This window comes from Gymnoscopelus microlampas (assembly GCF_963454915.1).
Source record: "Gymnoscopelus microlampas genome assembly, chromosome: 5".
Classification (NCBI taxonomy): domain Eukaryota; kingdom Metazoa; phylum Chordata; class Actinopteri; order Myctophiformes; family Myctophidae; genus Gymnoscopelus; species Gymnoscopelus microlampas.
This window is the reverse complement of record NC_139942.1, coordinates 42,006,057-42,019,255: the sequence shown is the minus strand read 5'-3', so window position 1 is coordinate 42,019,255 and position 13,199 is coordinate 42,006,057. Positions and strand designations below refer to the sequence as shown.

Below are 13,199 nucleotides of genomic sequence, written 5' to 3'. Positions count from 1 at the left end.
TACTTCTACTCCACTACATCTCAGAGACAAATATAATACTTTTACTCCACTACAATTATTTGAAAACTTTAACTTTTTCTTTTTCTTGTAACGGGGTATCTCTACATTGCAGCATTGATACTTTTACTTAAGTAAAATATCGGAGTACTTTTTCCACCACTGCGTACATACGTACATACATACGTACATACAGTACCACACTGGGCGAGACCTGCTACCGCGCGTGTCTATCCAGAAGTAACACCCAAGGAAGTTACATTGCTTTGCAGAATTGTTTAAATCCCTGTGCATGAAACCCGTGTTGTGATTGGTCGAAAAAGACAGCTTCCAGGCGAAGTGTATACAACGGAAGTCCTGCCCTATAGACACGCTCTGCATTAGGTTGTTGATATTCTTTCACATTCAAAGGGTAATGTGAATACAGCAACTTCAATTTCCCAAAAACAAAAAGCAAAATGTTCTGTATTGGCAGAATCCTCTGTTTGCATACAGTACATTTAGTACTAACTGTGATTGGAGGAAACCGTGTTCCCCTTTCACATAGAGTAGCACAAAATAAATTGATAAATTGAACCACTTAAGACCTATTTTCAAAAGATTTCAAATGTTCACATTTTCTCATTCATTTTTGAAAATAGCCAATATACAAGCTCACAGTGCATCACATCGCATGAGCTTGAAGAGCAATTTAGTCTATAATGACATTCCCAAAATCGGGATGGCAGGGTTAAAATGGTCAAAATATGTTTGTGTATTTATGATGAAATAAATATCATTGTCTGTAACCCAATGCGTTATAGACAATGAATATACACATCTTGTATGAGATCCCTGAGAACCCTCATCTTTCCCACCCTTTCCTGTCTGATATAAAAGGAACCACAGTGAAGCGCAGGTTTTATGAGCATGCTATTAAATGATGATTACAAATGCAGATCATTGTCATTATGCATGCAAAGATAAATAAGCTTAATTAGACCTTAACAAGGCCAGTTGAAATCAGAACATTAGCATATCAATGGCTATTTAGTCCCCTTTACAACCCTCTGCCCTGCCGCTGTCGCCATGGCAATCACAGGTCACCTTAATGGCATCACAGTGCTGGGAATCAGATCTGTGCTATAATTGGTCGACCCCGCTGACGATGTGGACTCCTTTATTAACATGATATCATTAGATTATGTGCCCCCTGAGATGTCATTACTGTTTGCTGTACTAGTTTAATCGAGAACTAAGAAAAATATTGCTTTCAAATGTTTGTTAAAGGCCGAATCCGCATTTGCAGGGCAATGCCCCACGTTAAAACAATATCTGTCCTATTATGTCTAGATAGTGATCTATTGAATTTATCACTGCAATGTATTGTACTGACAGGATGTGACAGATAAATGTGAATATTTCAATATGATAAAAGGTAATGGGCCCTATCTTGCACCCCGGCGCAAATTGGCATTAAGTGCAAAGTACTGTAGGTGTCATTGCTAGTTTCCAACCAACGCAGTTGTCATTTTCACACCCAGTGTCCATGTTGTACAATTACCAAATGCACTTTGGCTCATCTCTGTGCGCTGATGGCATTGTTGGTCTTAAAATGAGGTGTGGTCTGGCGCATTGCTATCTTACGGACAGTGAGAAAGGTCAAAAAGCGATTATGCCTAGACCAGCTCTTAAATCCAGCGCAGTGACAGCGCCGGCATTTCCTTACTATTTAGAGAGCGCATTATTAAGATGCTCGCCTACGTAGGCGGGTTCACAGTACTACTTGCAATCAAAATCCATCTGATTCTAAACATCACTCACAACATAGTAGATGTCATTTCTGAAATACTCGGCATTGAGGTTTAAAAAATAATTAATCCATGGCCATCAGCCAATTTGCCATGCTGGGAGGTAGCCTATCAAAAACAGACTTAATTTTCATGCTCAGAAAAGGCAGATGGCCTAGCGGTCCGGGCACCTAGCCTGACAGTGTGTTGTGGGTTCGAGTCCCGATCCCGGCGATGACCTTTTCTGCGTGTCACTCCCCGTCTCTCTCTCCCCATTTCCTGTCTTGTATTGTGTATACTATCAATAGAGGCTGAACAAGCCACAAAAAAAAAGAAAAGGCAGATAAACAGTTTTCACACACTTAATTTTTCATTATTCCTGGCTATTAAAAATAAATAAAACGACTGGTGCATTTATATAGCTCCTTTATCCAAAGCGCTTGATAATGTGCATTATGCATTCACACACACACACACACACACACACACACACACACACACACACACACACACACACACACACACACACACACACACACACACACACACACACACACACACACACACACACACACACACACACACACACACATTCACACCCAGAGGGCAGAGGAAACCATGCAAGGCACCAACCTGCTGTTCGGGTGCAGTTAGTGGTTCAGTGTGTGATTCTTGTGTGTGGCCCAATACAGGTGGCGTGTAAAGCAGTGATGATCTTCTTCCATTACTGTGTGATGTCCAACTACTTCTGGCTGTTCATAGAAGGCCTGTATCTGTTCACCCTACTGGTGGAGACATTCTTTCCAGAGAGACGGTACTTCTATTGGTACACTATTGTAGGATGGGGTAGGTATCCACTCATGAGTTATTCATGTGGAAAATAGCAAAAGTGCAGCACGACTTTTGTCATTTTGAATTTCATTATTCACTTGCAAATAGATAACAAATGAGTCTAATAAGATCCAGTGTTAATAAGACTGATATTTTACATTTACATCTCCCATTGCCACTTGCCATTGGCACTGTTGATATGACTTACAAGATGGTACTATGGATAATGGGTTACATTTGAATTATAAATGTATACAGAACTGTAACTTCAGTAAAATGTATCTAAAGTAGCAGTACTTGTTCTTGAGTAAAAAGTAACTGTAATTTTCATCATCATGGTGCCACCCTTTGTATTATTCTGAACACATAAATGCATATGAATGAACTACTGGAACTTTACTGGAACTTTGGTAATCATAGGGGCTATTAAGCTAGTGTTTTTCTCTAACTGTGCAAAATTTTATTCATGGAACATCATTTGTAAAACTCTTGAGTTTCATCGTTGGACAAATGACGCAATTAACTTCAACTAAAGAATCATCTCTGTTGTTGCAGGTACTCCTACCATTTGTGTGACTGTCTGGGCGGTGCTGAGGCTGCATTTTGATAACTCAGGGTATGTCCAAACAATGTCATCTCCACAATACACCAAGGTCATAGCATGTAAATAAAACCACACCATATGAGAAATAGCCAGGTAGGCCTACAACAAAATGATATACACATCTGCACAATAAAAGATACAGACGTGATGCGTTCATGAGGGCAATGGAAATAGTTAGTTGGAAATAGTAGTAATGGAAATAGTTTTTTCCAGCAATTCTTGACGATTCTTGACATTTGTTATCACAACGCTGCTTCCGGTAGCACAGGGCCAAAGGTCCTGCCCACCACCATGGAGACTGGGGTTGGATAAGATTTTTTTTATCATATTATATTATAAACTATGTTACACTTAATTGTGCAATGGTGGCGTGCAAATATAGACGATCTACAAGCTCACAATGCGTCGCATTACGACGAGGAGAATTGGCATGATGACTAAATAGGGAGAAAAAAATGATGTCATGGACTCATTTTGTCATGGACTCAATTTGAATCACTTTTACTAAGTGTGGGTGAAGAGTTGAGACTCTAGTGGCCCTGAGTTATTACAGGGGCCCTCAGACAGGTTCAAGAAACTATCAATCAACTTGATTTGTGCAGACTAAGGTCCATTAAAAACACACAACATAAAAGCACTATACATACAAAAAGAACACCCCTACACCATTAAAAACATCAGCTATTACAAGAAAGTAGACTGATATCTGGTAACACTGAAGCTAGGGTTGGACAGCAGCATGATAATAGAATTCTCATTCAGTTGACACATACATTTGTACACCAAAACAAACTATAATCTGTCCATTGTGATTATGTTGCCACTGGGCCCTGGATTCCCCATACAGTGCCCGTGGTTTGAAGCAGTGGTTCTCAAACTTTTTCATGTCAAGGACTCCCAAAATGATGTTTGTTTTTTGTCTGGTCCCGTGGGGAAATGTTTTGTTGATACACTGACAGATCTGTGGATGATTTATTTTCCTGTTATTATTTTATGAGTGCTCAGCTTTTATTAAGGGGGGTTACCCCTGTCTCAAAAAAAAAAATGTGCCAGGATTTTTCAACAACCTACAAGCTCATATTGGCAGTCGTGCTTGTATATCTGCTAGTTTTGAATAGCCAAAGTATGAAATATGGTTAAAGTGGTGAAAATGATAGCCACGCCATGTTAACTAGTTTTGCTGGGGACCCCCGGGTACCCACCCCCCCAAGGACCCCTGGGGACCAATGGTTTGAAGTACATAATTTGTTGAGCTGTGTTACAAAATGAAATGGGTTTCCCCCCCTTTTTCTCCAGCTGCTGGGACACAAATGAGAACACTGCCCTCTGGTGGGTGATCAAGGGACCGGTAGTGACCTCCATCATGGTAGGCACATCGTAACGGATTTGTTCTGATCTATCCCCTCTCTAATCTCCTCATTATTAGGCAACCTCCCCAACCTCCTCTCCTCTCCACACCCCTCATTTCACCTATTTTGTAATTCATGACAAATCTTTTAAATTGCCCATCGATACTTTTCCGCTGCATCTGTGCTCACATCAAAAAACGATTGATTCTTTTTTTGTGCCGCTTTCTTTTCTTTCTTTCTATTGTGCAGATCAATTTTGTCCTGTTCATTGGGATTATCGTTATTTTGGTCCAGAAGCTGCAGTCGCCTGATATCGGGGGAAACGAGTCCAGCATCTACCTGTAAGTTTGAGCACAATAGAAGAGATGATGTCACTTTCATCAGAGCAATGCTTAGAGCCAAGAGTAAAGCGTCATCACGGTTAGGCTTTTTAACTCTTTTTAAAAGGTGAATGAAGAGCCAGTGTTGTTGTATCAATGTATTTGCCGTTGTCATTGCACAGATAACAAAAAAGAAATGCGCTTTTGTACTGTACATGTTGACCATTGTGCATTTTTGTCCAAGAGCTGGTGGCTTGACACGTTGTAGTTGAAATGTTCGTCTATCAAGTTTTAGTGAGTGGGTAGAGAGGACGTCTGGGAATTGGAAGGTCGTCGGTTCATCCCCTCCACACAGCCCAGTGTATGTGTTGAAGTGTCCCTGAGCAAGACACTTAACCCCTAACTGCTCCCCGGGTGCCGGTATTAATGACAGTCCCTGCTCCTAATAGTTAGGATGGGTAAAGGCAGAGGACAGAATATACAGTATGTGCAAATCTACTGTAGCAAATACACCCCAACAGCAACTAAAGGAGACATCATTATTATATAGAGAAAACAGTGGTAAATTACCCTCTTTTTTCAGCGTTTTGCTTTTGCTTTGAAGACAAGATGGTATCCATTCAGGAAACCAAGGATGAGTTAGGGGAAAGGACATGCAACACAGGTTTCAAATCGAACCAGTGGACTATGATGGTCAGTGCACAATCCGGTCGTCTGCCGGTATATACGGCCCACTTAATGATCCTCTTAATTCACGTTAAATGTTTGTTGGTTTGAGATTTGGAATTCAGTCACGTTGCCGGCCTATGTAAATTGGCATGTATTCCGTAGGTCGATTTCTACCCTCTCACTGTAAAATTACGTAGTAATTTGATCAATACAGCTGTTGTCCATCAAGATACAGCGTCTCAACGCTTCTGAATGTGTCCTGAAACGAGGCCCTCTTTCAGCCTGTGTTTGCCGTACCTGTTGCCTGTGTGCGCAGAACGTGTCAGTCTCATGATTCAAGTATACCGTTGCCAGAGAGTCTCGTCTACCAACCAAGAGCGGTGTATTTTCTGTGTATTTTGTGTGGTGTGACCGTGTGTCCCTTGTCCTTAAAGACATTGTCTTTGTTGTACTGTTGTGTTGTCTTTGTGCTGTGTAGCAGCTGTGCTCAGAAATGCTTCAGCGAGCCCACACAGGCTGTGCAGCATTCGTGCAGGATGTCAGAATTATCCACCATCACACTGTAAGTGTGCGTGTGTGTGTGTGTGTGTATGTGTGTGTGTGGGCATGCTGCATTTATGTACGCACACATGTACACCTGTGTGTGTGTGTGTATGTACAGTATGTGCGCACATAAATGTTTGTGTATACATTTTGTGCCTGTCCGTCCGAGTTGATTTACTTTGTGTGTCTTACCTCAGTGGTTGTTAAACCTTTTCATTCCCTGAACCCTGAAATGAATATCCAGTTTGCAAGGACCCTCCCCGTCTAAGAGGCATCTACTGAGATTGTTTGCGTACAGTAGTGCATAATAAACTTTGTGTCTGCTGGGGGACAAGAGTGGAGAATGTGACTCTGTGCTGTATGATTAGAATAGATTGTGCACTAATAAATAAGCACTAATACATCTCAGTGAAAGTATTCTCCGTTTCTGTTTGTCCTGTTTAAGGACCCTAAGGGTAGTGGTTCTGAAACATTTTCATGTCAACAAGCCCCAAAATTAGCTGTGGATTTTGATGCTATAATAACTCATTTGGCTGGGGACTCCCTGGAACCCCTTGGGGGTCTTTGAGAACCACTACCCTAGAAACCCTGCTGGGCCCCATTCTGACAACTGCTGTCCCCCTTCACTTCACTGTCATTTGTTGTGTTGTTTGTGTCTACATCCATTTGTGTGTGTGTGTGTGTGTGTGTGTGTGTGTGTGTGTGTGTGTGTGTGTGTGTGTGTGTGTGTGTGTGTGTGTGTGTGTGTGTGTGTGTGTGTGTGTGTGTGTGTGTGTGTGTGTGTGTGTGTGTGCGTGCGTGCGTGCGTGCGTGCGTGCGTGCGTGCGCGCGCATGTGTGTGCGTGCGTGCGCGCATATGTGTGTGTGTGTGTGTGTGTGTGTGCGTGACACTATTTCCACCAACTGCATGACACTATAAAACAGAGTGGTAAGTGGTTCTGACTTCTAGCGTGTATTAATTAGGGTACAGTAGGTCAGCGATGACTTCATTCTGACCTAGTCCTACAGGACCACAATGGAGACAAGTCCCTAGGTTATCCTTATAGCAATCATTGTAATATCGTACCTCTGTAATATTTGCAACTGTTAATTAAAGGAGACACACCATGAATTTAAAAAAAATATTTGATATTTAATATCATATGGTGCATGTCCCTCAAACCATTTTCAAAAGGTTTGAGCCTAAATCAACACTCAGATATACTCATCCCAAGTCAATTCTCTCAGGCTTATAAAGCACTTTCAGCTGCAATACCAAAACGTCCTGTTGGGCAGAGGGGTGCTACTGAGCAATTCTGTCTGTCAAAATACATGGGCAGAAAGTTTCGTGATGTAAGCAAACATTGCCATTCTGAGATGGCCTGTTCAGACACGCCCATTCTGAAAATCTCTGAAATGAGAATGAATGACTGAATGTTAAAAATATATATTTTTTGGGGTAGAGAGAGAGACACCGGGGAGCCCAAAAAATACAAAAAAAATTAAAAAAAGTGAAATTCATGGTGTGTCTCCTTTAAGTATTATGTGCAGCATCTTTTGGTTGAAACAAAGAAAAACGTTTATTATCGTTTTTTACGTAAGTATATTGCGACAGCAAAATATAGGGCTTATATCATAACATCATTTGGCAGAGAATTGGGAATTGTCATAACGACTAAACTGGGAGAAGTATTTGAGATTTTGTGTTTAAGCCTGAAAACGTTTAACCAAAATAAAAACAGCTGAGGGACAATAGTATGCCGGTAAAAATCTAGTTACCCTCAAAGATGTAGATGAACTGTGTTTGATTTGTGCATATTTTATGAAATACTTACAGCATTATACTGATACCTCAATTCCTCATCATACACAGCAAGATCCCCAGTACGAATTTACGTAACTCAGAGAGCGTACAAATGGAACCAAATGGAATCGTAAGGGTCCATTTGGTTCCATTTGTACGCTCTCAGCGTACTTTTTTTTTTAATGTGGAAGATTTATCTCCATCTTGGCGAATTATTTGATGTATTTTATTGTGTGTGTGTGTGTGTGTGTGTGTGTGTGTGTGTGTGTGTGTGTGTGTGTGTGTGTGTGTGTGTGTGTGTGTGTGTGTGTGTGTGTGTGTGTGTGTGTGTGTGTGTGTGTGTGTGTGTGTGTGTGTGTGTGTGTGTGTGTGTGTGTGTGCAGGCGTCTGGCGCGCTCTACGCTCCTGCTCATCCCTCTGTTCGGTATTCACTATACCGTGTTTGCCTTCTCGCCGGAGGACGTGAGCAAGAGAGAGAGGCTGGTCTTTGAGCTGGGCCTGGGCTCCTTCCAGGTGCGCTCTCTCTTTTTCATCTGCTTCACCTCCCACCCGTCATAATGCGCCCGTCAGGATGAAGGAGAAGATGAATAGCATAACAAAGCTGCTGGCTAACGGGATGTAGAATAGAGGGAAATTCAAGCCCCTCCTCTATCTCCCTCTCTCTCTCTCTGGGTGAATAATTGTGCTTTTAAAGCAGGGGTCTTCAACAGGCGGTCAGAGACCCCTAGGGGGTCCTCAGAGTTACCAAAGGGGGGCCGCCAAATCTTTGTGTGATTCTTTTTTTTTTACATTAACCATTAGCGCTGTGAGGCGTTGTGAGCTTGTAGATCGGCTATTTTCGGCAAAGAGGTTTGGTGTAGAGAGGGAAAAAAGAGCAGATCAAGTTTACAAAGTATTGAGGGTTTAAGTGGTTAAATGTCTGAAAATACACATTAACATGAATCCAAAACAACACAACACATTGGCGCTGCTGTCAAACAAGTCTATGAAGCTATCTATGAAATCTATGAAAATGTTTAATCTCGAACACAAGTGTAGTGGGGGTCCCTGCTTCATCTCTCTCAGCTAAGGGGTCCTTGGCCTGAAAAACATTGAAGACCCATGTTCTAAAAGCTCAATCAGGTTTCCTTTAGATCCACAGAGATAGATTGAGTTTGATGTCTATGGGGGAAGCCATAGTTGAATGGTTAGAGAGCCCGCAGGGGAAACCAAACGTCCCAGGTTTGATTCCAGGCTTCAGCAATGGGTTGAAGTGTCCCTGAGCAAGACAATGAACTCCTAACTGCTCACCGAGGCACTGTCCCCGTAGCGCCCACTGCTCCTGTTGCTTAGGATGGGTTAAATGCAGATACCTTTTTTCACTGTGTATGCAAATACACAGTGACAAATACCACAAAGGAGTGTGGGCTATATTATTATTATATGTCTATTTTGCTTTGACAGGGTGATGCGGCGGATAATTGGGGATAGAGACAGTCTGGTAACCTAACGCGCGCATGTTCAATCTCTGCAATATTCATGTGTCCTGTAGAATCCGACGTCGACCGATACATCGGTCTGAATGATATATTGGTCATTATTTGACTTTTCTGACGACATCGGTATCGTCAGTTTTGCAGACAATTTTTTACCGCTTTCAACCTTTCTGTCCCTATGTCATTCTTGGTTAAAATGTTCAAAATTGTATAAAAACGAGCAGATCTAAAACTTGTGAGCTTGTAGATCAGCTATTTTTGAATATGTGTTACTGAAGTGTTTACATACAATTATAGTTACTGTAAATGTTGTCAAATAGAAACTTCATCAAATCAAATTAAGTTTTTCTAATTGATTTGAAAATGTACTTTTAGACAAAATATCGGTCAAAGTCGGTTGTCTAGGAAATTGGGATCTAAAATAAATTGAGATTTCCGGAGGGGGGGTGGTTTACTAGGCTAATTGGGATCAGCATCAGACTCAGAATTCTGGCATCGGTGCACAATGCGCACAATGCGGTACCTGGCTTCTAAGTTCTATTGTAACTCACTCTGAATATGTGAGAATCAGCTAAATGGGTAGAACAGAATAAATATTCACGTTGGGTACATTCTTCATTTGTCGGCACCAAAGAGGTTTGAAGAACTGCTCATTGAAGTTCTGTACATAGTTTCTTGCATACCAATTCATTACACTCATTGCTTTTTAAAGTAAATATTAAAGGCAGTTCTCGGCTGCCGTTATCAACCTATTCCTAAGTGTCTCTCAATTCTTCTCCATTCTTTTCTCAGGGCTTTGTGGTAGCTGTCCTGTACTGTTTCCTCAATGGAGAGGTAGGTTTCCGTCCCACTTCATATACACATACTGTACTCATTAAGCTAGAATATTGCTGATCTACTACAGTAGCTCACAACGTGTCGCGATGCAACGCGTTGTGAGCCGGTAGCTTGGCCCTTTTCGGCACAGTTGCATGACATGGAATAATTAAGCATTTAACTCCTAATGGTTTAGACTGGGTTTCTAATGTCAATTGCAACTGATGTCAAAGTGCTGTATGTCGGATCTTTTTTTTCACGTTGGTGAATGTGACTGCTCGTACTGGCACAGGAGTGAAGTGTACTGCACCTGTTCGTTGAGCCGGCACAGCTCAAAGTACATTAAAAAATGACCTTGTGAAGTTTCTCCCTGAAGGTGCAGTCGGAGATCAAGAGGAAATGGCGCAGCTGGACGGTGAACCGGTACTTTGCTGTGGATCTGAAGCAGCAACGGCACCCCTCGTTGGCCAGCAGTGGAGTGAACGGGGGAACCCAGCTCTCCATCTTGAGCAAGAGCAGCTCCCAGATACGCATGTCCAGCCCCCTGGCTGAGAACGCCAACCTCAGCCTCCCCACCTGAGCGTCTGATTGGTCCAAAGTCAACTGCAAGGTGCCACCCTATTACACATGGTGTCTCTAGACCAGTGGTTCTCAAACTTTTTAATTTCAAGTTCCCCATAACTCAGAGTTACAGGCCTGTAAGGGTCTACTTAGGGAACTCTGAGGGTCCCTGGACCCCACTTTGAGAATCACTGGTCTAGACCAATCAGACCCTTGTCCCTGTATTATATTTCCTGGTTTGGCCATCAGCAACTGAGGCAATTCAGAAAGCATTTATTGAAGATTGTAGATAATAATACAGCCTGGCTGGCTCTCTTGTTTTGTGATTTTGTCGGCTAAATAATTAATGTAATTTATATTATTATTTTAAATGGTACAATGTGTTCTCTGCAGGTGCACTTTTTGAAGTGTTTTCATTATTAATACTTCCATAATTATCGCTAAATGTTTTTGCAATGAAGGCATTTAAGTTTTTGCTCATGTATTTATTCATTTGTGAGTTCATGTGCAGTAGTTGCCAAAGTATGACAGCTAAGAAAATGAAATGGGGTAAAAAAGGAATGGGTTTTCAAATGTAGTGGTAACATTTGGCTTTTGCTGTGAATAGTAATGCTTGTAGACTGGCTATTTTTGGCGCGGGTCACTGTCGTACCACTAAGTATAAATCAGGCTTAAGTGTGCTCAAAGTGCCATACATACAGGATCTAATCTGATAGGGATCTAACGTTGAACAGCAACTAAATCTTTGCCTTGCTTATACAAATTGCAAATTGTTTCAACGGATCTTGTTAGATTAAAAAATGTTCTACAATCAGCCATAAGTACAGAGTATGTCAAGAGATATATGACAACAAGTCATCGATTGATACATTGTAAATAGTAAAAAATAAAAAATAAATGCGAGGTATGATCTAGGTATGATTTCCTCGGTTCGCATAAAGCAGTATTGTAATGACCTTTTCAAAGAAAGGAACTGGAGCCCAAATCTGTAGACTTCATCCCATATCCTGCGGACTTATAATATCCTATGGACATTCCTACCCAGTCTATTCTGAAGTATTTGTTTGGCAAAAAAATAAAAGCCTATAGTTAAGATTTCAAAAGTCATGCTCCATACAAAATGAATACTTTCCTTAAACTTCATAGCAGTGCCAAAAACATCAATAATAGAATAGTAATATTACGACCAGTGCCATTGTATTTATATAACGTTTAATACATTTACAACAGTGCAGGTGCAACTACAGAAATTAAAACAAAGAACAGGAAACAACAAACAATAATTACTTCTTCTTCTTCAGTGCTGACGAGCCTTTAGCTACAGTATATGGTATTTACATTCCCAGGGCTCTCTCCCTTTTAAAGAGATGACAGACGTGCTTTTAATACAAAACGACTGCACTCACTTTCTCAACTTTCAGGAATACATACAAGAAATGGCCCCATGGGAATAATCATACCCCACCACCGGCACTATAACTAAGCTGTCTACTGAGCTGTGCACATACACCTAGATCAGTGATTCTTCTCTACCATGATTTTGGGGGTCCCCAGATGACAGTGAAGTGACAATTTAAGGACCTTTAAGACCTTTTTAATACCTAAAAAAATAAAAGAAAAAGAAAAAAGACCATTACTGCATCAAAATAAATCAACAAACTATTCTATAAAACTGGTCAAACATTGGCCAAATTGTCAAGTATTATAAGAAAGAGGCAACATTCTTTTAAATAGCAGATATACAAGCTTGTAGATCTGCTATTTTCACAATATTTGTCTGTGGAACCTAGTCAAACTAAATGTAATGCCTCAACTCTTACAATTCCAAGTGCTTGTCAGGGTGGGGGGGGGGTCCCCAGTTCAAATATGATTATTTTGGGAAGGTTGAGAGCCACTGACCTAGATAACCCTGCACCCTCTGTTTCCTCTGTGAGTCTCAGGCCTGCCTGCCTGGTAACACCCAAATTGTACCCTGCTAGACTGCTCTTTTTCTGTCATTTTTGGCCGAACCTTCTCTCACATTCACATTCCAAAGTGCCTAGTCAGTCACAATAGATGAATATCACATAGATTTAAGGCGACCATAAAGAGGCAGTTTGAGCATTATTCTGCAAAGAATGAGCTACTTTTTCCTTCTTATTATTTAGCAAAGCATGTATAGAGTGATTATGTACAATTATATTAAAACAAACAATTAATATTATATATAATATATAATTAATAGATGCCTTAGCGAGAGTAATCTAATAATGGAGAGATTGTGCTCAATTATGCTTTATGACAAATGTTCTTTACTACTTACTTTCTTTCTCTTTAGACTTTTGTGTCTTACAGTATAGATAACGGTAAAATATTACTGCCCGGTTGTAATATAACCAATTCTTATGAGATTTATTCATTCAAATGGCAAATCAAGCGTGGAGCTGAAACAACACATCCACAAAATAATAATAATAGAAACACAAACATCGCATATTGTACA

At 40.8% G+C, this 13,199-nt stretch overlaps 1 protein-coding gene across 1 annotated transcript in view; it reads left to right on the top strand.

Moving 5' to 3' along the window:
- Window positions 1-12,339, top strand: part of LOC311045285 (pituitary adenylate cyclase-activating polypeptide type I receptor-like) — a 35,453-nt gene extending 23,114 nt beyond the window's left edge. Inside the window, exons 8-15 of the mRNA XM_084057098.1 lie at window positions 2,459-2,612; window positions 3,153-3,213; window positions 4,498-4,567; window positions 4,800-4,891; window positions 6,018-6,101; window positions 8,249-8,378; window positions 10,133-10,174; window positions 10,533-12,339. Coding sequence (XP_083913224.1) covers window positions 2,459-2,612; window positions 3,153-3,213; window positions 4,498-4,567; window positions 4,800-4,891; window positions 6,018-6,101; window positions 8,249-8,378; window positions 10,133-10,174; window positions 10,533-10,736 — 837 coding nt within the window. The 3' untranslated portion in view covers window positions 10,737-12,339. The remainder of the gene's footprint in view (window positions 1-2,458; window positions 2,613-3,152; window positions 3,214-4,497; window positions 4,568-4,799; window positions 4,892-6,017; window positions 6,102-8,248; window positions 8,379-10,132; window positions 10,175-10,532) is intronic.
- The last annotated feature ends 860 nt before the right edge of the window (window positions 12,340-13,199 follow it).